Source organism: Marmota monax, unplaced genomic scaffold, assembly GCF_021218885.2.
Source record: "Marmota monax isolate L192 unplaced genomic scaffold, Marmota_monax_Labrador192_F-V1.1 WCK01_AAM20220418_F8-fsc00737, whole genome shotgun sequence".
NCBI classification, from domain to species: domain Eukaryota; kingdom Metazoa; phylum Chordata; class Mammalia; order Rodentia; family Sciuridae; genus Marmota; species Marmota monax.
In genome coordinates this window covers 113032-138884 of record NW_026694924.1, presented here as the reverse complement: position 1 = coordinate 138884, position 25853 = coordinate 113032, and the positions used below count along the sequence as shown (strand labels likewise).

The window sequence follows — 25853 nt, the reverse complement described above, 5'->3', positions numbered from 1 at the left end:
CTCTTTTTACTTTGTGGGATTTGTTTTAATGATTGATTTAAAATAGAGGTAAAATTTAAAAGTAAAGAATTAAGTTAATTCTGTAAGGAAGACAAGCATCAGGTTGGTTGATATCAGTGGATAAAACAGAAGGATGCTCAAAAAGTAATACACAGCTTTAACACAGATAATTGTTAAGAGATGAAGTTATGTCATTAGTTGAATTATGTCAATGTAAGAAATGTAAATCGCATTTTAAAATTTGAAAAACATGTTATACTTGACCTTTCACTTAAGTAATAAGAAATTTTAGACTAGCTTTGTTTCCCGATGTATCAGAATAGGAGTGTGGCATTGATGAAAATATACTAATATCTATAAACAAATCTTAAAAATTAGGACCTTGAGTGCAATTAAAAACAAATTAAATTCAGCAAGCATCACTGGAGTAAATAGGGTAAAAATGTATGATGGTGCAACTTTGGAGGTTGAGACAGGACTATTACTTGACTCCAGGGATTTGAGGCTTTGAGATCAGCTAGGGCCACATATTAAGATATCTATCTCAAAAAGAAAAGAGAGAGAGAGAGAGAGAGAGAGAGAGAGAGAGAGAGAGAGAGAGAGAGAGAGAGATGATCCAGAAGACATCTCATTTTCGCAACACAGAATAGTTGCACATAACAAAGGGTTATTTTATCTCAGTCTTACACAGACAAGTAGCTTTGCAGAATAATTTAACAGATGGGTGTTTACATCCAAGGATGTTTTACTTTTGCCTCGCAATCGTTGTATTCATCATAGTAGAGGCAGGGATTAGCTGAAAGAAAATAGTATCGTCTTTAAAAAAATCACAGTCACTGAAGAAAGAGATCATTCTTTTAAAGACGTAGATAAATTTTATTAATAGTAACTAATTAAATTTGATAAGCAAGAATAATTAATTCTGAATAGAAAACAAGCAATGACTTAAATGAGATCTCCATGAAGTAAAATATAAAATTCTTGTCTTAATCTAAAACGAGTTTTTTCCATGACAGATTTTTTGATACATTTACCTTCAAAGACATCAGAGATGAGTAATTTTCCAGTTACCCTGTCATTTTGAAAGTACCAATAGTATTAACAATATAAAATAAATGATAAAAGTTTAATTCATTCTTATTAATTTATACTATATTTCTTAACGATTATGGATTTGCTTTGTATTATTAAAGATAACATACAATGTATCTAAAAACTGAATAAAGAGCAATAAAAGAAGATGGCAACTTAGATAAATCCACAGTGCTGGAGCAGCTTGGCAAGTATGAATTTAATCAACAGTTCTGCAGTGGCAAACTTAGAAGCATTGAAAGTTAAAAATTAATACTTGTACTATACTGAACCTATGCATTGAAACTAAGATACACTGAAAGAGGAAGAGGACTCTATCTAAACAGATATGCAAATCCCAAACCTCTGAAAACATGAGCAATCAGGCAAACAAGTCTTCCCAAATGTTTCAGTCCTCAAAGGACCCCACAGATGTGGAACTGGATGAAATTTCAGAGAAAGACTATAGAATATTAAAATGATTAATAAGTTTAAAGAATATCTCAGAAATGAATTGAAGCAAACACAGAAGATGAAAGATGATTCCAATAAAGAGATAGGGATTCAGAAAACAAACCAATCAGAACTCCTGGAAAGAAGTGAGATACAATAAATTAAATTGAAAGTTCACTTGGAAGTATCACTAACTGTTTAGTTAGATAAAAAACACAACTTCAGTCTCTGAAGACAGGGTACAAGAATTTGAACACTCAGTGAAGAGTAAAGAGAAATAAAATACAATAAAAGACCATGATCAGAATATACAAGAATTCAGGGACAACAGTAATGGGTCAAACTTAAAAGTTCATTGGAATTGAAGAGAGCATGGAGATATAGGATAGTGGTGTTCAGAAACTTTTCAATGAAATAATAGCAGAAAAGTTTCCAAGGTTTAAGAATTAGATTGGCATCCACATATAGGAAACATATAAAACCTCAAGTAGAATCAGAAAAGAACTTATCCAAGACACATTATAATCAAAATATCTAATATAGATATGCTGTCTATATAGATATAATTATATATATTATATAATACATAATATTTTTATGCTCTGCATAAAAAAATGACAGAGCACATTTAAATGTAAATATTTAAAGGCTCATTTCTGAATTCTCAACTCAGACTTTAAAATCCAGGAAGACCTACAAAAAGATAGCCAAAGCTCTGAAAGAAAACAATTGCCAAACAAAATTTTTATATCCAGAACAGCAGTCATTAAAAATTAAAGGACAAGTAAAGATTTTCCAAGATAACTAATAGAAGGCATGACCACTGAGCCAACACTATAGAAAATACTGAAAGTATTTCTACCCAAAGAAGAACTTAAAAACAAACTTAAGAGCTCTCAAATGAATGAAACCACTAGAAGAGGTGTCAAGCAAATAAAAATTAGGAGTTAATTAAAAGCAAATTAAAATGGCAGAAAATAATAGACCTCTATCCATAGAAACACTAAGTATAAATGGTTTCAATATTGAAATTAAAAGACATAGGCTGCCATAGTGAATTAAAATTAAGCTCTGAAAATATGCTGTTTTCAAGAGACTCATCTTCTAGACAAAGACATTCATACACTGAAAGTAAAAGGAAAGAAAACTGATATTTCTTGAAAATAGAGTTTAAAAACAGGAAGGAGTAATATACAGATATCCAAAAAAAATAGATTTTGGGCAATAATTATTCAGAAGAGACAACAAAGATCACTATACACTGGTAAAGGTAACAATTCAACAAAAAGTATAATGGTAAATATTTATGCCCCAATTTGGTACACACAATTAAGAAAACAAGCCCTCTTCAACATTAAGTTTCAGGTAGTCACCAATACAATAACACTGGGTGATTTCAACACTCCTGTCATCAATATGTCATCTAGATGTATAATCAATAATGATACTTCTCACCTAAATATTACAAACCAAATGAATCTACGACATCTATAGAATATTTCATTTAACAAAATTTGAATTCACTTTTCTTTCAGTAGCACATGGAACCTTCTCCAAAATAGATAATATCTGAGCTGACAGTGTAAATCTTAGAAAATTTAAAACAATAGAATCACTTTTTATATCTTACCAGAACATAATAAAATGAAATTAGCAATCAACAACAAGAAATAATAGAAGCCACATAAACATATGAAAACTGAATAATAATCCTTTGAATGAGGAATTGATAATAGAAGAAATGAGAGGAGAATTTAAAAAAAAATCCTAGAATTAAATGACAATAGTGATACAACACGCCAAAATTTCTGAGACACTATGAAGGCAGGTTTTAGGAGGAATGTTTATTGCATTAAGTGTCCACACTTAAAAAAATAAAAAGCCACCAAAAAAAAACAATCTAATGATATATCCCAAAAACCTAGAAAAGTAGAAACAAACTAATATCAAAACAAGTAGAAGATAGGAAATCATTAAAATCAGAGCCAAAATTAAAGAAATAGAAAATTTTAAAAATTACAAAAATAATCAATGCAATAACCACTTGGTTCTTTTCAAAGATATACAGGATTTAAAAACCCATAGCCAAACTAACCAAAATTAAAAAAAAAAATAGATGAGTAAAATCAACAAAATCAGAGATGAAAAGAAGGTACCACCACAGATATTTCTGAAATCCGGTGGATTATTAGGGAATATTTTGAAAAGTTATATTCCAATGAATTTGAAAATCTAGATGATATTGATAAATTTCTAGATACATATGACCTACCCATTTGACTTAATAGGATATAGAAAAGCTAAATATATCAATATTGAAGCACTAAAAAAGTCTACCAACCAATAAAAGCCCAGGATGAGATATATACTCAGCTGAGTTCTACCGGTCCTTTAAAGAACAAATGCCAGTCCTCTCCAAATTACTCAATGAAGTAGAAAGGGAGGAGACACTGATAAATTCATTCTATTAAGCCCATATCACCCTGCTACCAAAACCAAATAAAGACACATTAAGGAAAGAAAATCTCAGACCAATATCCCTGTTGAACAGAGATGCAAAAATCCCTCCATAAAATACTAGTGATCTCTGTTCAAAAATATATTAAGAAGATTATACAACATGATCAAATTGGTTTCATTCCAGGGCTACAACATTAGATCAACATACACAAATCAATAAAGGTAATTCATCGCATAAATAGAACTAAGGAAAGAAATCACTTGATCATCCAAATAGATGCAGAAAATGCCTTCATCAAAATCCATCACTCATTCTTGTTAAAATACTGATTTTGCATCTCTTTCAAAGATGAGATTGTTGCATTAAGATTATAAGGATGTTGTAAAATGTTTTGCTTACTTTTATGTGTCATATGCTTTCTCTTTCCTAAGTCACATAATTGATTCATCTTTCAGTGTCTTGGAGAAGGACTACAGTAGACTTATGGAAGTGCCACAGGGAGATGTAGATGTCATTTTATAGCCCAAACCATTGTGTATTTGGCAGTGTATTTCTGCTTCTTTTTCTTATGACCAATAATTTGCCAAGATTATTACTAATTACCCTTTAAATTAGCTACCTTTCATTATTCTAGTATGTTCTAAATGTAATACACTTCGGGAAATATAGTATCAGAGATTTTTTAAAAATTTATAAGTAACATGTTTCTTGCTTAGTTAAGTTTTAATGCATCTTTTTCTTTAATTTTTAATATATATAATCATCCCAATTTAATAAATAGAAATTGCTATTTTCATAAATTTTATTGGTAAAAATTAAACAATATGTCTGCATGTCCAGGTCTTAAATTCTTAGCATTGTTTTTGACAAATAATGCCTATTAGTATATGCATATATTTCTTTAATTTTATGCTTACTTTTATGTGTCATTTTTTTCTTTTCTAAGTCACTGTGAGAGACTAACCTCGCATGTGACTGAGTTAACTCCCCTGCTGGGCGATGTGGCATCAGGCACCCATGCTGCTAGACTGCCCCTCTCCTAGGGTTCCAGTGACTGTGTCTTTGTGCCTGGGCGTGTCTTTCTACAGCCCCATGGGTAGAGCTATGCTCACCTGTTCCTTTGTACTTTTACCCCTTGCCCTGTTAAGGATAGAATGATCCATGGAAGTACCTAGTGTGTGTCCCCTTCTCTTACTGTGCCCTTGGGTGTGGCTACCTAGATGTCAGTTAACCTGCTGACAGTGGACATCATGAAGATAGACTCAGACCCCTGAAACCTGACCCCCTTGCCTCATTTGAATAGCTTCTCCTCAATAAAAGGGGTCAGTGTGTGTTCTCTCTCTCTTTCTCTCCCCGGACCCCTAAGGTCACAGGAGCCACCACAGTGACTCCAAAGAAAAAGGTATTTGTGTCTCTTGCATGGTTATTTTGCACAGCCCAGTTAGCGCAGTTCAACTGGAGTAACCCCTGAGCCTTTTTTTAGTCGTGAGAACAGAAACCCAGCAAGTCACATAATTGATTCATCTTTCAGTGACTTGGAGAAGAACTATACTATACTTTTGTTTGAGAAAAGACAGGAAATATAGGCACCATGTCATGACTCAGGAGCCTGTGGCCAGTGCCTCCATGATGAGGTCAAGTGACAAGCAGCCTCCCATGACACTTGAGGGCCAGTAACTGTAGAGTAATCTGAGTCTACCTTAGACAGGGAGATGCCTGTGGGGACTGACTGCTTTTGTAGGTACTCCCCAGACTGGTTCAGAACAACACGTGGATTTGGGACAAACCCTCTAGCACTGAAACAGTGATCATGTAGCAGTAGCAGAATCTTGGCAACCTGAATCTGTGCACTACCCAGGGCTGATGTAACAGAAACTATAGCAAAAATGAACAATATGCTTAGACTTTCTGGAAGGACAGGCATAAAGTCAGATGAGGAAGATGGATAAATATCCACTCCTTCAATGTCAAGAAAATGTCATACGCCAGTAAACATGAAGGACTTTTAGGAAACCAATCTTACCTAACAGTCAAAAATAAGGTAGCAGAAACTGAACAGGCAGTAATCAGTATGGGAAAACTTTTGGATAAAGAAGTTAAAACAGCTATTTTAAAGAAACTGAATGAATGTGAAGAAAATGCAGAAAAATTATTTGATGCTCCAACAGCAAAAAAAGTGCTGATAAGGATGTGGAGAAAGGGGAAACTTTATGCACTGGAAAGAATGTAGATTAAGGTAACCATTAATCAAAAGAGTATGGAGGTTCCTCATTTCTTTTTATTTTTTTAAAGTACTTTATAATGCAGCAATTCCACTATTGGGTACATATCCAATAGAAATGAAATGAGTGTGTTGAAGAGACACCTGGACTTCCATGTTCATTGCAGTATTATTCACAATAACCAAGAATCAACTGATCAATGAATAAAGGAAATATGGTACACATATACAAGGGAATATTACTTAGCCTTAAAAGAGAGTGAAATCCTGTTCTTTGCAACATGATGTGGATGGAATTGAGTTCTCTATGCTAAGTGAAACATGCCAGGAACAGAAAGGCAAATCCTATATGATCTTCCTCATATATAGAATAAAAAGATTGTTCTTAAAGTAATTGAGAGTAGAGTGCTTTTACCAGAGACTAGGGAAAGAAAGAGGAGAGATAAGTGGGAAAAGTTCACCACTGGGTACAAAACAAATACTCTTAGATGTTTCAGAGCAGGTGCAGAACAAGAATTACTCAATAAAAATCTGCATGCCATAATAAGCAGTCAAGAAAATAGGAAAGTCAGAAAGCAGGTACAAAAGTTGTACAAAAGTGGAGCACATGGTTCCTGAACCAGTGGGTCAACTTTAAGCAATCAGCATTTGCAAAACTTACTGCAAAGTCTGTCTTCACAGTTATTTGGACAGTCTTCACATGGGCTGCCCTTCTTATAAGGTACATTAATTGTGTTAGGATCATTTCCCCTGAAAGAAGAGAAAGTAAATATTGTTTAGTAAAATACATCATTGTACAATGTACATAAAATTTTACTAAGTGAATACAACCAATTTTAGAAACAAATTTTGTAAACATTCTTTTAAGCAATGAGCAATAATTTTTAAGATGGGTATGATATTTCTAGACTTACAGATAGGAGTATGTTTTTAGCATATACCACTTAGCAATTCTGAGGATCACAAGAATATTTTTCAGGCAATGTGCATCTCTCTTTTGATATTCTAGTCCTAACAGTACCTGGGACCTGTGAATGGTTAAATACTAACAAACAGTATGACTTTGGAGTTAATTGCAATAAAATACTATTTTTTATTAATAACCATGAGAAAGTAGGAACCCATCATGGAAAAGGGCATGGTCCTTAACACTATTAAGGAAAAAAAAACTCACTTAATTTGAATGAGAGGTGTTTGAATTTTAGCTTGCACTATATTATTATAAATATGAAACATGTTAGTGACTTTGGTAGAAATGCCTGAGATATTAAAGGAGGAAAGTGCACTAGCACATATTATATTGTAATATTCTGTGTATGTATGAATATGTAACAACAAACCCCATCATTATGTACAACTATAATGCACCAATAAAAATGTGTGGGGGTGTTAATAAAGTGTTTGGGTAAGGAAAGAAAAAGGAGATAAAAAAACCCTCCAGTTCTGAGATATTTGAAATTTCAAAAAAACTCAACTCTTACCTGTAGATGTCTAAAAACTTAAAATGTAGATAATGTCTGGTTCTTAATTAATACAACGTGGAAAAAAAAGTTGTGTGTTCTGGTTTAAAAACCTTATTTAATTTATAATTATTTCTTTAATATCTTAACTATTAAACTTCCACTTTATTAAAGAAAGTTATTACTAAATTCAATAAAGGATTTAGTCGGCAATATGGACTAATGTTTTATTGAGAAAATTTCCCCATTATAGCTATTCACATATTATACTTTTCTCTTTTACATTGTTGGAAATTCATCATAGACCACTAACCCCTGCAAAGAAGTAGTACAAATGATATGCTGTAGGTATAAATAGATCTTATGGTCTTCAGACCAAATTATTAGAAAAAATCCCAACACATTTTAACTAATGAAATCAAGGCATGGAAGACACAGTAATTCATATAGACCTATTATATGAATATATTTTAGCTTATTATATATTACATTCTGGTGAATATAAATGATATTAGAAATCCTATTTGAATTTAAGTATGGAACATGTTATCAACCAACTCACATCCATTGATTCACGTTGAACAATCCTTTGTGGTGGTCCACAAGTGGGAGACAGTGATTAAAGGCTATGTTTGAGCTCACAGTATCAAGTGTGTTGACCCAGAAAATGCAAGTGGCTGAAGGAATCTTGCAGATTTGTTTTCAACTCCATCAACAGAAGTGATACAAGGTGTTATTTATGGTCAAGTATCAGAGGGCTATATGCTTCTGTGAATAACGTTCCCTATTCTGATAGCTGTCCCTTGATTCACTCAGGTGAGCCCCTACAGTCATTCTTTTCTTATCAGATTGAACTCCACAACCAAAGTTGATAAGGCAAAGAAGTACACCTGCCTCTCGCTGAAGCAATTAGATTAACTTTTCTAGGATTTGTGCTTAGTACCTGTGATTCTATGATATATAAACTTAATTTCTGAAGAGAAAACACACAATAGTATTCAATTAAGAACGCAGAATAACACTTGGCTTTTTTCTTTGTTACTTTATTGAGATTCCACTGCCATTTCTGCCCTTGAATTCTAAAACTACCTGAGCTACTTCAAATCTGTTTCCCTAACATAATACTTACCCTAGGTGTCACTGACACATAGGGAGACTACTGCTCAATTGTTTTTAATTTTTATATTCTCTTAATGAAATATAAACTTATTTATTAAAAATATGATGTAAAAATATAGATGTGTTTGTGAGTTTTTTGGCTGTGTCTGTGAAGGTCTAACTGGAAAAAAATAGGTTTTCTTTCATAATGTTTGAAAAACTCAGTTATATTTTGTAAAGAAAGATACATTTTTAAAAGTGGTGGGAAGCAGTGATACATACTCATGGCAATAATGACAAGTGTAGAGATACTGAGGTACACCTTGTTTGCGGCATAATGAAACAGCACAACCAATGAGGTAAGAAGAGGCCCAAATAACCTGCAAAAATAGAGTATTTTATTACAAATTTGACATTCAGCTAAATGACTACAATAGCAGTGCTATTATCCATGGTTAAAAAGTGAACAAGTGCTGGATGCCACCGCCCATGCCTATGATCCCAGCAGTTGAGGAGGCTAAGGCAGGAGGATTACCATTTTGAGGCCAGCCCCAGCAGTTTAGCAAAGCCCTAAATAACTTACTGAGATCCTGTCTCAAAATAAAAAAATAAAAAGGGCTGGGAATGTGGCTCAGTAGTAAATGGCTCTTGGGTTTATTCTTCAATATCATAAAACAAAAACAAATACAACAACAAACAAACAAACAAAAATCAACATGCTTGCTTTAGGTTTGCTCTGAGCATGGCTTATTCAGAAGCCATAGAAACATGGTCCCCTGTTTCTAGTAACACATACACAGGTACACACATGGCTATAGACAATGGAAGCAGAGGAAATCACATCTGATAGGCAAGCAAGGGTAACTTGATTGTTGGCATTTTCTCTATTTTTTGGCAGTTTTCTTTAGAAGTATTCTGCATTTCTGAATATTCTTTCTAATTAAAAAAAAATCCCTTGATGTTCATTTTCTCTGGGAAATGAAATGGGTAGAGCAGGGGTATAGGTAAAGGAGAAGTGATGTTACTCATTTTGCAGTGAATAGGTTGTTCTTCAAAAGGGACATAGATGTCATTGTGTACATGGGCTGTGTATGGCTGAGCATGACACTCATCATATTATCCAGTATATTCCAGTACATGACTCTATGTCAGCCCTCTCTCATTTATTTTTGTTGGGACTAACGAGTCCATGACTGGACTATCATCAACATGAGTGGCTACCATCAACTATGGTTCATTCTTCTTGGTGGTTATATAAATAATCATCAAGGGAAGGACATTTTCTTATTGGTCAGAGAGCAGGCATAATGTAGAATACTGACTTAGCTTTTTAAGGCAAAGTGACTAGGTTTAAATTTCATCTCTATCACTTCTTTGCTGGGTGATATTTGGCAGTTTGCTTTCTCTCAAAGTTCCCTTTCACCATTTTTAAAAAGTGTATATTAATGCTATCCTTGGGCTGGGAAGGCAGCTCAGTGGTACAGGACTTCCTCTGCATGTGCAAGACCCTGCATTCAATGCTCAGCACCGCAAAAAAGAAACAACACAAAACCAGAAACAAATGTTTAGGTTGTTGGAGGAGATGTTTTTAAAAATATGATTGCTTCCACTCCCTGTTGACTGTGTCCATGTGACCCTGATAGGATTTCACTCAGCAAGTCCTGAACAATTTGCTTATGTTTCCTTTTTCCTGTTCTGGGTCAGAATGACTTTCTATGACATATTTTGATAAAGTATTATTTTTTCTTCCCCTAAGAAAAAGCTTTTATGGTTGTCCATCTCTCTCCACCATATTGCTTTGAATTATCTACTGCTAGTGAGGACAAGCCTTCACCCAAACTATTGCTCTATCTTAGATACAAAACTTTCATGATGCAGATTCAATGTGTGCAGTTTTCTCCTCTCATTCTAACACATGTCTGTGTTTCTTAAGAAATTCTGAACTATGAATCTAATGGGTTAATTAGAGAAGTAATTTGATAATGAAAATAGAGTAGAATGTCTATTTTTCTCATGTTCTCATCACACATTAATTATCGGTAAGATGACTGAATTTAACTTATTCATTCCTTCCACCCATTTTAAGAAAAAAGTGAAGATGTAACTTTTTTCATTAGGTTTTCATGTTCTATGATTACATTAATACATTCTACAGGGCCACATACAATTGAAAAATGTTACTGTTTTCTATTGTTTAAAATTTTAAGCAAAAGAAGGCAAATTTCTTTGATTTGTTTTCTTAATTTCTTCAAAAAAAAACAATGAGAGAAATAATTTTAATAAAACATATTTTTAAAGGGTGTTGAATGAGTTTGACAAAAGTAAAGCAAGATTATTTGGAGTTGATGAATTTAAGTTGCTCTATCAGAGCGGCAGGGATTACGTTTTCCTTACAGAATTAGTGGGTCAAGTTGACTGTCATAGGAAAGAATTGAAAGGTAAAAACTGATGTTTCAAATTTGTCAACTTTTAGCAATCCATTCTATTGGCATCTGCTAATCCTTCAATGACAAAAATTATATGACTAAATAGCCATAAGTTAGGATACTCTTGGATTATTGAGATATTTATTTTATGTCCAGGCTATCAATTTGCAAAGAGCAATGCTATTAGCTAATGTTTTCTTTAGTATTGCAGATATTGATAGGAATGTAGATGTTGTAGGAATGTAGACATTGATATTCATATGTGATTAAGTCTATTATTTTTAAATGTTTTAACTTAATCAGTGTTCAACATTAATTTTAATTTGGACTTATTTTAAACAGATTTTACTTCATATTTTATGAAACTTAGCAATGGATACATCTAAAGTTCCTTGCTTTTAGAATAATAATGATTTTAGAATTTTATTTTTTCATTTTAATGTTTAAATCATCTCTTTGGGGATTATTTTGTTGATTTATATGTTATTGGAAAATTCAGGTATTTAAAATTATTTCTAGACATGAACTTGTTTTCTACATGGCAGCCAAATGATCTTTTAAAAACATGAATCAGATTAATCCTCCCCCTCCATTGACCATCTAATTATTTGTCACTTCATTTAAAGTAAAATATAAACTGTGCAGTAGCTAACTAACAGCCTCAGTTGTTATAGCCCCCCTTCCTTCATGTTCTGAACTCCTTCCACTCTCCTGTTAATGCTGTCCTAGCCTTTCATAACACTAAGGATAAATTTTATGAACAGGAAACTAAGAAAGTGATTTTGATTTTAAAAACATCAAAAGTCAGAAACACTTAGAAACCTTTAACCAAGGACATGAGGTGTGTGTACACTGAGAACTAGAATCCTTGACTGAAAGGAATAAAATAACTGTCATTTGAAAAAGACTAGCTTTTTCCAATATGCCCTGTGTTGAAGGCTTGGTGCCCTGGGTGGAGGTTGGGAGGTGCTGTGGAACTTTAAGTGCTGGGGCATACGACATGCCCCAGAGGAGATGTTGAGATCCCTGTCTCTCTCCCTCTCTCTCAGCTTCCTGGATTTTGTTGTGAGTACTTGCTCTGATATGAGCTCCCACCAAGGGATGGTATAGTCACAGACATGCTTTATCCTTCAAAGGAGAGGAAGAATGATCCCCCAAAATGATTCCAAGATCACCAGGGCTGCCATCCCCACTACAGGTCAGGGAGACAAGGATGCTTCCTGCTTGGTTTTAGGGGGTGGGTCTCCTCAAGGGACTTCTGATAACAGCCACTTCAGCAGGACCTTCTACTGAGATGCATGCAATGAGGCTGCCCTACTAGAATGAAAGGTCCCAAGAGGAGGTGCTGCCACCCAAGTGGGTCTGGAAGGCAGCTTGGTCTGGAATCCTTGCATAGTTTTGGATGTGCTTGGGATCGGATCCATCATCCATTCCTCTTTTCCATTTCTCCCTTTTAAAATGGAAGTATCTCTTTTTTTCCTGTTATTTTATTATGTATTTTGTTAGTAGATAATCTTATTTCATAGATTCATTGCTGGAGAGAAATTTTGCCTCAGGATGAATCTTGCCTTACTCTTATGAATATCTGATTTAGATAAGATTTAAATGAGACTCAATTTTAAACTTTCATATTGATTCTAGATAAGTTAGCACTTTGGGGGCTGTTAGGATGGAGCTTCACATTTGAGGAATACATGAATTATGAGAAGGGCAGTGATGCAATGTGATGAACTGAATGTTTGTGTCCCCTGGTCCCCAAATTCACATTATGAAGTCCTAATATCCAGCGTGATAGCTGTATTTGGGGATGTGGTTGCTTAGGAAGAACTTAAATGAAATCATAAGAGTTGGACCCTCTTGCAAAGACACTAGATCGATCTCTCTCTCTTTTCGCCTTGATCCTTGATTTTTGTTTCTCTCTCTTCATCACTGGGGAAAGACCATGTCAGGGTATAGTGATTGTTTATAATCCAGAAAGAGAGATTTCACCGGAAACTCTGCTTTTTTAGATCTCAGTCTTTAAGTGTCCTCAATGTGGGAAAATTAATTGCTATTTTTCAATCCATAATCCTGTGGTATTTTATTATGGCATTCCAAATAGGCTATTACAATAGTTATGTAAAATGGTACAACTGCTATAGAAAATAGTATGCTCATTTCTCAAATAAGTGAACATACAGTTAGCATATAAACTACCAGTTCCTCTTATAAGCCCAAAAGAATTGACCCCAGGGAGTTGAACAGACATTTGTATACTAATGTTCATAACAGCATTGTTCACAATACCCCAAAGTTGTAAATAAACCAAATAAATGAATGGGCAAACCAAATGTGATATATACATCATGAAAAAAAATCTGACACATGCTGCAGCATGGATGAACATGGATTTAAGATATTATATTGAGTAATAGCCACAGAAGGACAAATATTGAATCATTCCAATACAAGAACAATTTTGAGGAGTCAAATCCAGACAAACAGGAAGGAGAATGGTGGTTGCCAGAGGCTTGTGGGAGAGAGGAGAGTTAATGAGTATAGAGTTCCAGTATGGAAGATGGAATGTTCCAGTGATGCAAGCCCAGAAATTTGAATGTACTCCATGTTGCTGGACATTAATGCTGCAGAGCATGAAAATGGTTAAAGTGGTGATATTTTAGTTTTAAATATTTCACCACAAAGCTTAACGTTGGAAATAAGGGGATTCTCTTATTACAAGGTGCTATTATTTACACCTTTTAAATTACAAATAATTTTAAAAGGATATTCATATTTTAGGATGTTGCAACTTCCTGAAAAATCAAATGAATGAAGATGGAAACCAAGAGGGTAAGCAACGTCTTTTTATAAACCAGGTATGGAGCGCATTGCACTTCCTTCTGTTCTCAATTATAAAAGGAACTCAGGAGATTGAGTTAATAGTCTAGCAAGCAGGTATGATGATTTTCATTTGTTTCCTACCTGACTTTTATTCATACGTGTTTAAAGGCATTTAAACACTATGTGTATCTTCCAGAACACAGATTACCTGAGTGTAATGATCAGTTCTTGATTCCTCATCTATTGGTGTCCATTCTCCATATACAAAATTTTTAGACTCATTGTACCAGATTTTAATTATGTGAGACCAGGAGATAGGATGAGATTCCCAATGTGTATTTTCTCCACAAAAGGTATCTGAAAAGAGGAAACAGGGCTGAGTTACACTCTTAAATTTTGAGAACGTCATATAAGGAGATTTCCCTCATTTTTATTTGGTAATTGGTTCACTGATGATCTAGGCAGCATCTTGTAAGAGAAGGTAAAGGCAATTGTATCCTTTCTGTCAATCTTCCTTCTCATAGATCACTGGGCATGTGGTGTCAGGTTTGGTGAAAAGTTGAGAATACGAGATAATGAGCTCTGAAATCAAATCCATCAACACTGCAGTCTCTGCTACTTCCAATCTGAGGGAGAGGGTGAAACCAAAGAAAAGCCTGTGAGTTATAAAAGGGCCTTGGCTCCAAAGCAGCCACATACAGGACCTAGGTTGTGTAGGATCTTGACACGAATATTTGTTTATTTAGCCACCTACTTAAGGCATATCTATTGACTAGACATACTACTGAAGGATAATCTGTTTTTTTCAGGGAAAGAAAGACCCATGTTGCTATTTCACTGCTCAATAGAATTTGGGCTAAAAATCCTAATAATCTGTAGATGTAAAGTTGCACTCATATATATATATATATATATTTTACTATTTAGTATTAAAAATATTCTCATGAATGTCTAGTTATGTAGGAAGTACTAATAACTGTGTAGGAATCATCTAATTGATATGCCTAAACATAGGCTCCTTGTTGATCACCTAAAGGTGTTCTGTGGCTCAACAGAGTTCACAGAACTCATTTCTCAGCTGTGTTAGGGTTCTATTGCTAAGGAAATTCCCAGGGTGACATTTGGGTAGCTGAGGTACCTCTTAAGGTGCAAACCTTCTGGGTACCTAGCTGCACTTAGTCTTCTGTAATAATGATGGCTTTGGTTCTTTTCTACTTATGGATAGAACTCAACATTTGGAAATCAGAATATGCACATTAAAAAAAATAATAAAAATAAAACATTACACTAGGTTAGAGTTTACTTCCATGTATGGGCAAGTACAGATACAGAGTAGATGATGTAACTTATTCTTTGTTTGTTTGTTTATTTACCGGGGCTGGGGGTGTTGGGTGGCACCAGGGATTGAACTCAAGTAAGGCTTAAGGCAGGAGCTCTCAGTAGGTATGACGCTATGACAACTGAGGTCCCTAACACATTCTTACTGATATACATCCACCACTGAGCCACATCTCCAGCCCTATTTTGTATTTTACTTAGAGACAGGGTCTCACTGAGTTGCTTAATGCCTGACTTTTGCTGAGGCTGGCTTTAAACTCACAATCCTCCTGCCTCAGCCTCCTGAGCTGCTGAAATGACAGGCGTGCGCCACCGAGCCTGGATGATGTAAGTTATTCTTGTCAGGTGACAGAAGAATCCACATGCTTGGTGAGATTACTTTACGGTTTTTGTAAGATGCTGGGTCATATATACGTACTTTTAATTCGCCTCTCTAGTGGGTTGCTGTCTGTCATATCACAATACTTTGAAAAAATTCTAGCATTTCCTGCAGCTTCTTCACTCCATTTCTAAAGTGGCAAGAAAAAAAACAAGCACACGATGTCATTCACATTTCCATCATAAGATGCTTATTTATTGTTTCTAAGAATCTAAGACTTGTAATATCTTTGTGTAAATTAAAGCTTAAATAATTACATTACTCTTAAATATTCTAATAGGGAAAAGGGAAAAATTACAATTCAATATATTGGCCCTTGAATTCACAAGTTCAAAATTAAGAATAACACACAGCAGCAGCTTCTATCTCAGAAGCAATAAAAAAAATTAAGTGAACACTTTCAGGAAAACAGACAAGAATTAAAAATCTAGCCCAATAATTTATTGAAAGTTTCACCTCGACATGTTATTTTACCTCTTTGCATCTCAGTTTCTGTATTTGTAAATGTGACCCATCATTCATGTCCTAAGACTTGTTTTAAAAGTTTAGTGTGATAATCTGTGCAATACAATTGTAATATTATAAATTTTATGCTGTGTGTTCCATAAACAAATTATAGATATGATTAGAAACATATACATTCATACATCTCTACCTGAAATTATAAGTAATCTCAGAACAGTAGATAACATCACATGCTAGAATCTCTTACCAATTTTGCATGTGTTTTATCTCACTTTATCTTGATGCAACTTTACAAATGAGGTACTGTTATTTTCCCTGTAAGTAAATAAAGTAATTGAGGCACAGAAATTTTGAATAACTCTTAAGGATCACACTACCAGCAAGTGACAAGGAATTTGTATCAACTAGTCTGGTTACAGTGTGCCCTCTGAGATATCAATGTAGGTCAGGTGTGTAGAATCAAGACATTTTGTTGGCTGAAGCTCAGGAACAGCTATTCTCCAAATAAGGCTTAAAGCAGGAGCTGTCAGTAGGTGTGACACTATAACAACTGAGGTCCTTAACACATCCTTACTGATATACATCCATTTAAGACTGTCCTTATATCACATGTAATACATTACCAACAAAAGGTGTAAGGTTCCCCCCACCCCCACCCCCTAATGTACTTCTTTGTAATCATTCAGTTATTCTTTTTTTTTTATTGTTGGTTGTTCAAAACATTACAAATTTCTTGACATATCATATTCCACACTTTGATTCAAGTGGGTTATGAACTCCCACCTTCACCCCATACACAGATTGCAGAATCACATCAGTTACACATCCATTGATTTACATATTGCCATACTAGTGTCTGTTGTGCTCCGCTGCCTTTCCCATCCTCCACCCTGAAGAATAACTGAATGGAATATTTCATTCAGTTATTCTTCAGATGACATTCTCATTTGCAGCACTGTCCTGGGAATGGGAAGAAGTTTATTATTATATGAGTATATGCTGCCACCTCGTGGTACTTTTCTAGAATTACTCTTCAGGTTGAATTTACTACTTCACAGAGTAACTTCGGACTGGCACTGTGGGAAAACATGGTTTTGCTGGGTTTAATTATTTCATGCAAAGAGGGAGAGAGGGAGGGAGGGAGGGAGGGAGGGGGAGAGAGAGAGAGAGAGAGAGAGAGAGAGAGAGAGAGAGAAGAAGAAGAGAGGAGGAGGAGGAGGAGGAGGAGGAGGAGGAGGAGGAGGAGGAGATATTGTCTCATTGAAGGAACAGAGGTGACCACAGATATGACCAGTGCATAACATAGTATCTTTAGGCACTGGGAATGCCATTTTACCGACTAGAAAAGAAAAAAAAAACAACTTGTCTATTGGGATCATTTTGATAAATGCCTAGAAATGGATCTCATCTGACTAAAATCATACGTAACTCTTTGTAGTGAATGCTGTGATGCTCTACAGAGGTTCCTTTCCAACCTTAAGGACTCAAATGCTCAGCAGGTAGGAATCTTTCTGATAGGAGCTCTATTTTCTGATTCTGTAAATTGTCCTTATCTGTGAACATATTCCCATTCTGGGGAAGCACACTTCCAAAAGCTGGTAGATGCCAATACCAGGCTACCTTTCTCCAACTTGGGACAACTCAATGAAACCTCCTAGTGTTTCAGCTTCCCATGAAATAAGCTGAGGCTTATGTTGTAATGACATCACCAATAAAATCCTCCCTATGCAGAATCTCTCCCTACTGCCACAGGCAGGTGTAAATCTGGATATTGTTTCCATGAGCATCCTACATGATAATACCCAATTTTATAATCTCTTTATCTTATCTGGGAAAACTACCTCCAAAACTCCTTGCCCATTCTTCAGTCCAGATCACTTTGAAGCTGTCTGGGACATTACCTCTGATTAATGATGGTGTCACAAATACGTTCCCATGGTTGTTGTCCAAAGCTATGAACGCTACAATCTTATGTTTAAACATAAGATTAAATTGAACAACTTTTCTTTTCTCTTTGGAAAATGTCTTCCTGGCATTTATTTGACTCTTTCTATTTCTTTCATTCCTTAATTTTGCTGCTGCTAATTCTATTCATTTTCTCCTGTGTATGTCCTATTCATGGTTTCAGGCACATCTCAACCCCCATATTTCCTTTAAAACATGAATCAGTTTTACTAATACATTTAATTTACTACCTTTTGAATAAATGAACCTTAATACTTAAATATGTGTGTTCTTACCTACTTTTCTAAAGTTTCCTTTGTATTCACCTTTAATTTTCAGTAGTAAGGTCTCTGTAATATGAGATTATAACTTCCATTCATTCCTTAATGTGTTTTGGATTTCATAGTTATTTGCTCATCTGACTGCTAAGGAGTTTGGATCCTGTTTCTCATAAGAGAGGGAAGTGATAAAGAGCAGGGTCCCTGGAGCTAGCCCCCTGGCAACAAAATCTGAGCTCCAGCAATTGGGATTTTGGATAAGCTACTTAATTTTCCTGGGGCTCTGTATTATAATTTTTTTTAAATGGAGATGATTTTAGTGTGACAATTAGATAAGTTAATGTAATAAAGTACCAAAAAATGCTTATTAACAACATTATACTCCTAGTAGCTGCAATACGAGTCAAGTATACCTATAAAAGCTAAGAATTTGTTTTCTTCAAATAACACTTTCAATATTACGATGTCCAGGAAATAAATTGCAAAATCCTTTCAGTATTATTCTGCTTCTTCCTCTTCCTCATTTGCAAGAGAAAGTTGTCTGTTAGAATCACCCTCCACAGTCTGCACCGCAAGGGAGCAGGCTGAGGTTTCCACAAACCTGAGGATACTTCTGGATAGTAAAATTGAGAATACTCACTTCATATACCCAAGACTTCCCTAAGTTTGTCTTGTTGCAGAAGACACCAGGTTTATAGTGGAAGCACAATTCCTCTAACCCTTTATAGAATACAATAAAACTGAAAATAGATTTGCCAGTACTTCACTGGCAGCATCAACTGGCGTTGAATCTGGACATCTTAATCCTCAAATAAGTGTCCAATAGCCTCCGGGCATCTTCCAGATGAAGAAAGCTATGCAATGCCTGAATAATTATTTAATCCAAGTTATTATGTACTATCAGCATCAGTTCAGCTGAGGGCTTGAAATAGTTCCATGTCAGACATCCTGAATCAGAACATCAGATAGGTAGGACCCTGTGTGTTAGCAAGTTCTTCAGGTGACACTTTACTAAGTTCTTTTGGTGATTCTCAAACACACTAACATTTGAGGAACACTGTCCAAAGGTACATAAAACTGAAGCTCAACTGTCTGAGTCAAAATTGCTGCTCTATCATTTCTGACTATACAATCTGTTATAAGGTTACTTACCTCTTTCTTTTTCTAAGTGCTAGGTTTGTTGTGACAAATGTATATTTAGTATATTGAAAGTTCAAGAACCTAACAAGATCCTGGTCAACACCATGAGTATTAATCCCTCACTGGGGATATTGCTGCTGGATCTTACCATCTTCAGCATGTTCCTAGCTGGTGGAACCACTCTTCTCCTGATGGCATTATGTATATTGACGATTTCTTCTTGGACAGCTGTTAATTCTGTGTTGAGTTTAGTGTAGAGGTTTTTGGATACCTTTGTCTGTTATCAGAAAATAATTTATTAATGTTACTTCTTTCAACTGGAACTTATTACACATGGCACATTATTTGCACAGCTGTTCACAGAGTAAATTTAGAATTTATATTGAATAAACAGTGATCCAGGGCATTTTGGAATCTACAGTGCCTCAGTATGTTAGTTTATGTTATATTTAGTTAGTATGTTCTATTTCTCCAGTGTGAGTTTTAAGGAATTCTAAATGTCAGGCTGAGATTTCACTAGTCTTCAGAATAGTGCATGATTGTTCTGTGATTTAAATATTTTCTACTATGTGACTTATATATTGGGACATGTTGAAGTACATTTTTTATTGGGCAACAGGGAACACAATGGAACTCATCTTGAAATTATTCCATTTACAACTTATTTCCCTTCCTAGGCTCACTCTCTATGCGTCTAGTCCACCACACTTCACCCCACTATTTTATTTGCTTTCCAAATAAACCACTTGCACTTAAATTGTCTAATGGTACATATCTGGGAGAACTCAAAAGTATACATTCGTTATTGAGTGTGAAGCCTTAAGTGCTATCCTTTCACATTCTGTATTTTTTCTCTTTTATGTGAGAAAATACAATGTCTGCCTGCACACATGTAAGAAAGTATAAAATAGAATTCAATGAGTCACATGACTGTTTTTTGAGTTTTCCTACCTTTTATTCTGCGACTCACTAAGAAAAAAAAAATACACGGCCAAAATATTCTAGGCTAGTATTAATTGTTATAAAGAGTATTTGGGGGGTGGTGGCATATATCACTATGTACTTGTAACCTTAAAAAACGGGGGATATGGTCATTATTTTATATTACCAGGTTTGTGGAAGGGGAGAGGGCATAAATGTGGAAGCCAGAATGCCCCTCTAGAGACTGTCCCTGTAGACACCATTTTCATTGAAAGTAGACTCATGTGGTGCCATTTTCTTCTCTTATCACATGAAGCTCTGGTCTAAACTAGGGGAGACATTGGGGAGTCACAAGAATCCACATACTATGTTAAGGTTAGAAGACACCTTGCTCTTCTGGAAACCCTAGTTCTACTAAAATACATGACACTTTTGCTACCATGTCATCCTTGAATATTTGTAACTTCCTATTATGGTTTTTCTGTCATTTCCTCTCATTCGCAGAGATCGTGCCTCCTAAAACAAATTCTGAGTTACCTGAATGGACTCTAACATTCACATGTAATTCTCCAAATCTCTACGGTCTTAGGCACTTGAACTCTTCTGCTGTAAACCTCTCCTTCAATCCTTTTCATCTCCCCACTTTGATGGTCATAGAACATATTTCATATTGTCCTCAAATACTATACCTTCCAACTTACTTGATCAAGTGTGTTTCCCTGCCTGGTCAGGATTTCTAGTTCCAAGTTGTTATGGTTGACCACCCTGTTCTTCAATGTCATCTAGCCTTTTTAGCATACACATGTCTCTGCTAGTCAACTTTTGTCTTTTCCTCTTTTTCTATCCATATTCTTTCATTTCAATAACTGACTTTCTAGAATCTGAAATCCTTCATCTATCACCCACACCTACAAATATCCCACCTAGGAATACCACAGATTTGGATAAGAGTAACACTTCCTCTGATGGCACTGTCAGTTCAGTATTGACAGAAAAAAAAAATTCTATGAAATAACAAATAATGGTGTCCCTTCAAATCAATATAAATGATTTCAAATTATCCCTTATTTGTTCTCATTGATTCTACTTAATTACCTGGTTAACTCACTTGGTCTCTCTCTACAACATTATTGAAAAACTTTTGCATTTTCTTCTATTCACACCAACCTTTTCTCAATGGATTGTGAAATATTGTACTTCCCCAGTAAAGAGACGCGATGAGAGAGCTGCTTCCACTTCTCTTGCCTAGTCTACCAACCCACCCTCTGTATCTGTACCACACTTTCCTTTTTTGGTGACATCTCTCTTGTGGATAGAGGCCAGGGATGCTGCTACTAAACTTACCACAAGGCCCAGGATAGCCCTCCACAACTAGTATTATTATTCCATAATAATATGTCAATACTGCTGAAGCTGAGAAACCCTACATAGAATCAATTCCTGTTAAGGTTCCATAGAAGTTCAACTTGTGTAGCCAATATTGTTTAAGAACTTGATCTTACTTAGTCTATTGCCCACTGGCTCCTTTGATTAAGCTTTCAGTGTGGGAATACTCTTTCTTTTGGTATAAGACACATCCAGCACCTTTTGTTCTTCTACCACCTCTTAGGTTTCTCTTCTTCCTTCTGGACTGACTGTCAATATAGGTTGGCCTTCTCTTGGCCCCCCAGAGCCCCCCAGTACTGTATTGCTTTTATTTTCTTTCTCCACTCCTCTTGCTATTCTTTTACCTACCCAAATAAAAAGCACAAGCACCACGGAGACACTTTCCTGTTGTACTCATGAACAGTTTACAATTCTCAGAAAGATGAAATCTTTAACAAGGTATTGCTTATTTCTTGGCTTCCATTTAGGTTATGCACCCTGACTTTTATCTACCTCAGTAACAGTGATGTCCCTTTAGTGATCCTACTGTGCCTTTTCCCATCCTGCCTTAGAATATGGGTCTGTGCCTGTTCGTTTGATAGCTTGCAAGACCAACTTCACCTTCAGATCTCAGGTCTACCAGGTCCTCAGAGAAGATGCCAAATTCCTCAGACAATATTGAATTTTCCTAATAACTGACCACAACTCCCTATACTTTTCCTTCAAAGGTCTTTTTATGTGTTGTCTTCCAGATTCTCTTGGAAAACTGTTTATCTCCATAGTCAAGCAATTTCTGTCCCATTAGATGACTAATACCCCAGGAAACTGATACTAGGATAATTTAAAAATAAAATTCAGGCCTGATATTTAGTCTATTGCCTTTCTACTTAAAATCTTAAAAAAAAAAGAAAGCTTAAGATGCTTTGTTTACAAGTTGGCACATCTTATAATTTATTTTAACTGAGATTCATGTTTAAAGCTTATATAGTACATTTATGTTTGTGTTTAATTTGTCTAATCTTCCTGTTTCAATTTAAAATTCTGAAGTCTTAATTTTATGAGCAAACTGTCTATAAAATTATATGCAAGTGTTCCAATGAGACTCTGCCTATGGAATGTATACATTTCATTTTATCATTGCCTTCTGCTCTTATCATTGTCTTTGTGGATTCTTGATCAGTAAGTAGATCAGGTTCTGGTTACCTTGAATGGAAGGATATCTTCCTATCTACATTTTGCTCTAGGCTTATAAATAGTGACACTGACTCCTTCTCTCCTATAGCAACCTGGGCCAGCCCATCTCCTGGGGTTTGGGTTAAGTGGTTTGAACAGCCTAATATTAGGTCTTCAAGGGAGATTTCTGACTCGCTGCCATTCATCTTTTTCTTCAGTGTTGTGGCTCAGCTTCAAGTTAGCTTTTCCTCATTGCAAAGTGTGAAGTATGCCCTTCCCCTTCGGGGAACTAAAAAGGGTTAAGAATCAAAGGAAGACTGGGTATGGTGGCACATGCCTGTAATCCCAGTGGCTCAGGAGGCTGAGACAAGAGGATGGTGAGTTCAAAGCCAGCTTCAGAAAAAGCAAGGCACTAAGCAACTCAGTGAGATCCTATCTCAAAATAAAATACAACAGAGGGCTGGGGATGTGGCTCAGTGGTCAAGTGCCCCTGAGTTCAATCCCTGGTATTAAAAAAAAAAAAAGAATCAAAGAATCAAAGGGAGAAGAAAACATCTTCAACACTCTACTTCCAGCCTATTACTAGAGGACTTTTGAGTAGTAGACACTTGGTCTGTCTTTGTAGAGCAGGGTGAGTGATAGGATCCCAGCACTAAACTATACCCAACAGCCTAAAGCATACAGATTTTCTTTAATCAAATACCTTCTACTTGTGACTTCTCTTACCTGGCCTGTGGAAACACACACACACACACACACACACACACACACATTGTCTTTGACAAAGCTATTTATTTTGAAAGGATTTTGATAAATTAAAATATTTTTATAGCATTGGAGTTATTTAAAGATGAATATTATTGACAGATCATAAATTATTGGGGACATGTTCTTTACCATATCACTGAGTGTTCTGCTTCTTTTTTGTGATTGTTGAAGTTCTTTTCTAAAATTTATTTATTTATATAGTAATTAATTTATTTATGTGTGTGGGACTGACATCAAACTCAGGGCCTCCCACATGCTAGGCAAGTGTTCTACCACTGAGCTACATCCCTAGTCCAAAGTTCTTATTTTTAACATGTAAAGAGCTAGTCCTCTGATATTGATAACATGGTTAGCAGTCCCTCATACCTCTCTTTGTCCTTGGTATTTTCCAGTTTCATATTTGATTTAATGGCTTAAATTTTTACTATAATAATAAATCATATAGCTCAACTGGTATATTGATGTAATAACTTGTCTGGGAATATAAACAAAAACAGTGTTGTCTGTTTTTGTTTTTCATTTAGTCATGGAAAATGGATATATTTTAAATAAATTGTTCCTTTTGCATATTCTCAATTGTTTTTGTTTGTTTTGTAACACTGCAAAAAAAAAAAAAAAAAAAAAAAAAAAAGAAAGAAATCGGCTTGGGCTCACAGAGCTAAATAAAACAAGGTTAATCTTAGTGCCACCCCCTTCTTAGCCATGAAACTTTACCATGTACTTAATCTCATTGTTCTTTGAATCTCTAATCAGTAATAGGGTATGAAAAGCTGTACTTGTCTAATAGAATTACTGTGAGAAGTAAGCGGGTAATTGTTGACATCTCCTCATAACAGAGACTGTAACACTGTTATATTAAAGGGTTAGTGCTTATCCTCATCTAAAAAGTAACTTTGTAACTCACCATCCTCACATACTCTTACCTCCAAAACAGGCAGGAAGCCAGCAGCAACTGCCAAAATTAAGAAGTATTTGGTTGCCATTCCTGAAAAGAAAAGATTATTCTCAACTCATGCAACAATGTTTTTAATAAGCATTTCCGAACCACTTTTACATGTTTTTGCAATTTCCACAGAACAAAATATGTGTTTGTTACCAGGACCCCAGAAAGAAATATAGAATTGTGGTTGAAAAGATAATGAAATTCTCAAAATTGCAAATGTCTCAATCTCCTGAACCTTTGAATATGCTCTATTGGGTGGCAAAAGTGAATTAAGGTAGCAGATGGAATTCAAATTGCTGACCCACAGACTGACTAAGAGTGGGGAGACTGTGCTGTTTTACCCAGGTGGGTCCAAGGTGATGGCAAAGTTACTTACATGTGGGAGGGGAAACCAGGAGAGTCTTTGTTAGTGACAAAGTGTATGAGAGACTCAACCAGTCATTGCTGGCTTTGAAAGTGAAGGGGAGATGGCAATCAAGGAATTCATCTTGCCTAGAAGCAGGGAAAGTCCAGGGAACAAATGTCCCCTACGGTTTTCTTACTGATACCTTGATTTTAGTCCAGTGAGACCCATTTGGACTTCTGACTTCCAAAATGATAAGATAATAATTTTGTGTTAAATTTTTGAAACCCTAAGTCTCTGATAATTAGTCACAGTGGCAAGGGGAAACTAATACCAAAAAGCAGCAAGATTAGATTTGAATTCAGCATTGTTTACAGAGAAGAGATGTGATCTTTCTTTTTTTATTAAAGAGAGAGAGAGAGAGAGAGAGAGAGAGAGAGAGAGAGATTTTTTAATATTTATTTTTAGTTTTTTTCGGTGGACACAACATCTTGATTTTATTTTTATGTGGTGCTGAGGATCGAACTCAGCGCCCCGCGCATGCCAGGTGAGCGCGCTACCGCTTGAGCCACATCCCCAGCCCAAGAGATGTGATCTTGATGCTAGCAATTTGGGTATGTGATTTAGAGATGTTTCATATATCTGACACTCTCCTAAGAATGGTTGGTTGTCTTTGAGTCAGAAAAATCAGTACACTGTCCTTTATTTTTACACGATATAGTTAGCAAACTCTAGTAGTATAGGCACTTTCTTTTTAAAATACATCAAATTTATTTCTGAATCCAT

The 25853-nt window shown here is 35.4% G+C and overlaps 1 protein-coding gene across 1 annotated transcript; it reads right to left on the bottom strand.

The window, feature by feature from the left end:
• Positions 1–728: 728 nt before the first annotated feature.
• Positions 729–24764, bottom strand: Crisp1 (cysteine rich secretory protein 1). Its single transcript, XM_046427328.1, has 8 exons — positions 24699–24764; positions 21994–21996; positions 19703–19831; positions 15767–15857; positions 14219–14367; positions 9047–9144; positions 6868–6956; positions 729–796 (listed from the first exon to the last, which is right to left on the bottom strand). The coding sequence occupies exons 1-8, from the start codon at positions 24762–24764 to the stop codon at positions 729–731; spliced, it is 693 nt and encodes a 230-aa protein (XP_046283284.1).
• Between the last annotated feature and the right edge of the window lie 1089 nt (positions 24765–25853).

Excerpts from the sequence above, each read along its gene's own strand:
- Crisp1 (XM_046427328.1), bottom strand. The coding sequence starts at position 24,764 with ATGGCAACCAAATACTTCTTAATTTTGGCAGTTGCTGCTGGCTTCCTG. Across the intron at positions 15,858-19,702 it reads CTAGGAACATGCTGAAGATG|AAATGGAGTGAAGAAGCTGC; the intron begins GTAAGATCCAGC and ends TTGCCACTTTAG. Across the intron at positions 797-6,867 it reads CTGTGAAGACAGACTTTGCA|CTAATCCCTGCCTCTACTAT; the intron begins GTAAGTTTTGCA and ends ATTTTCTTTCAG.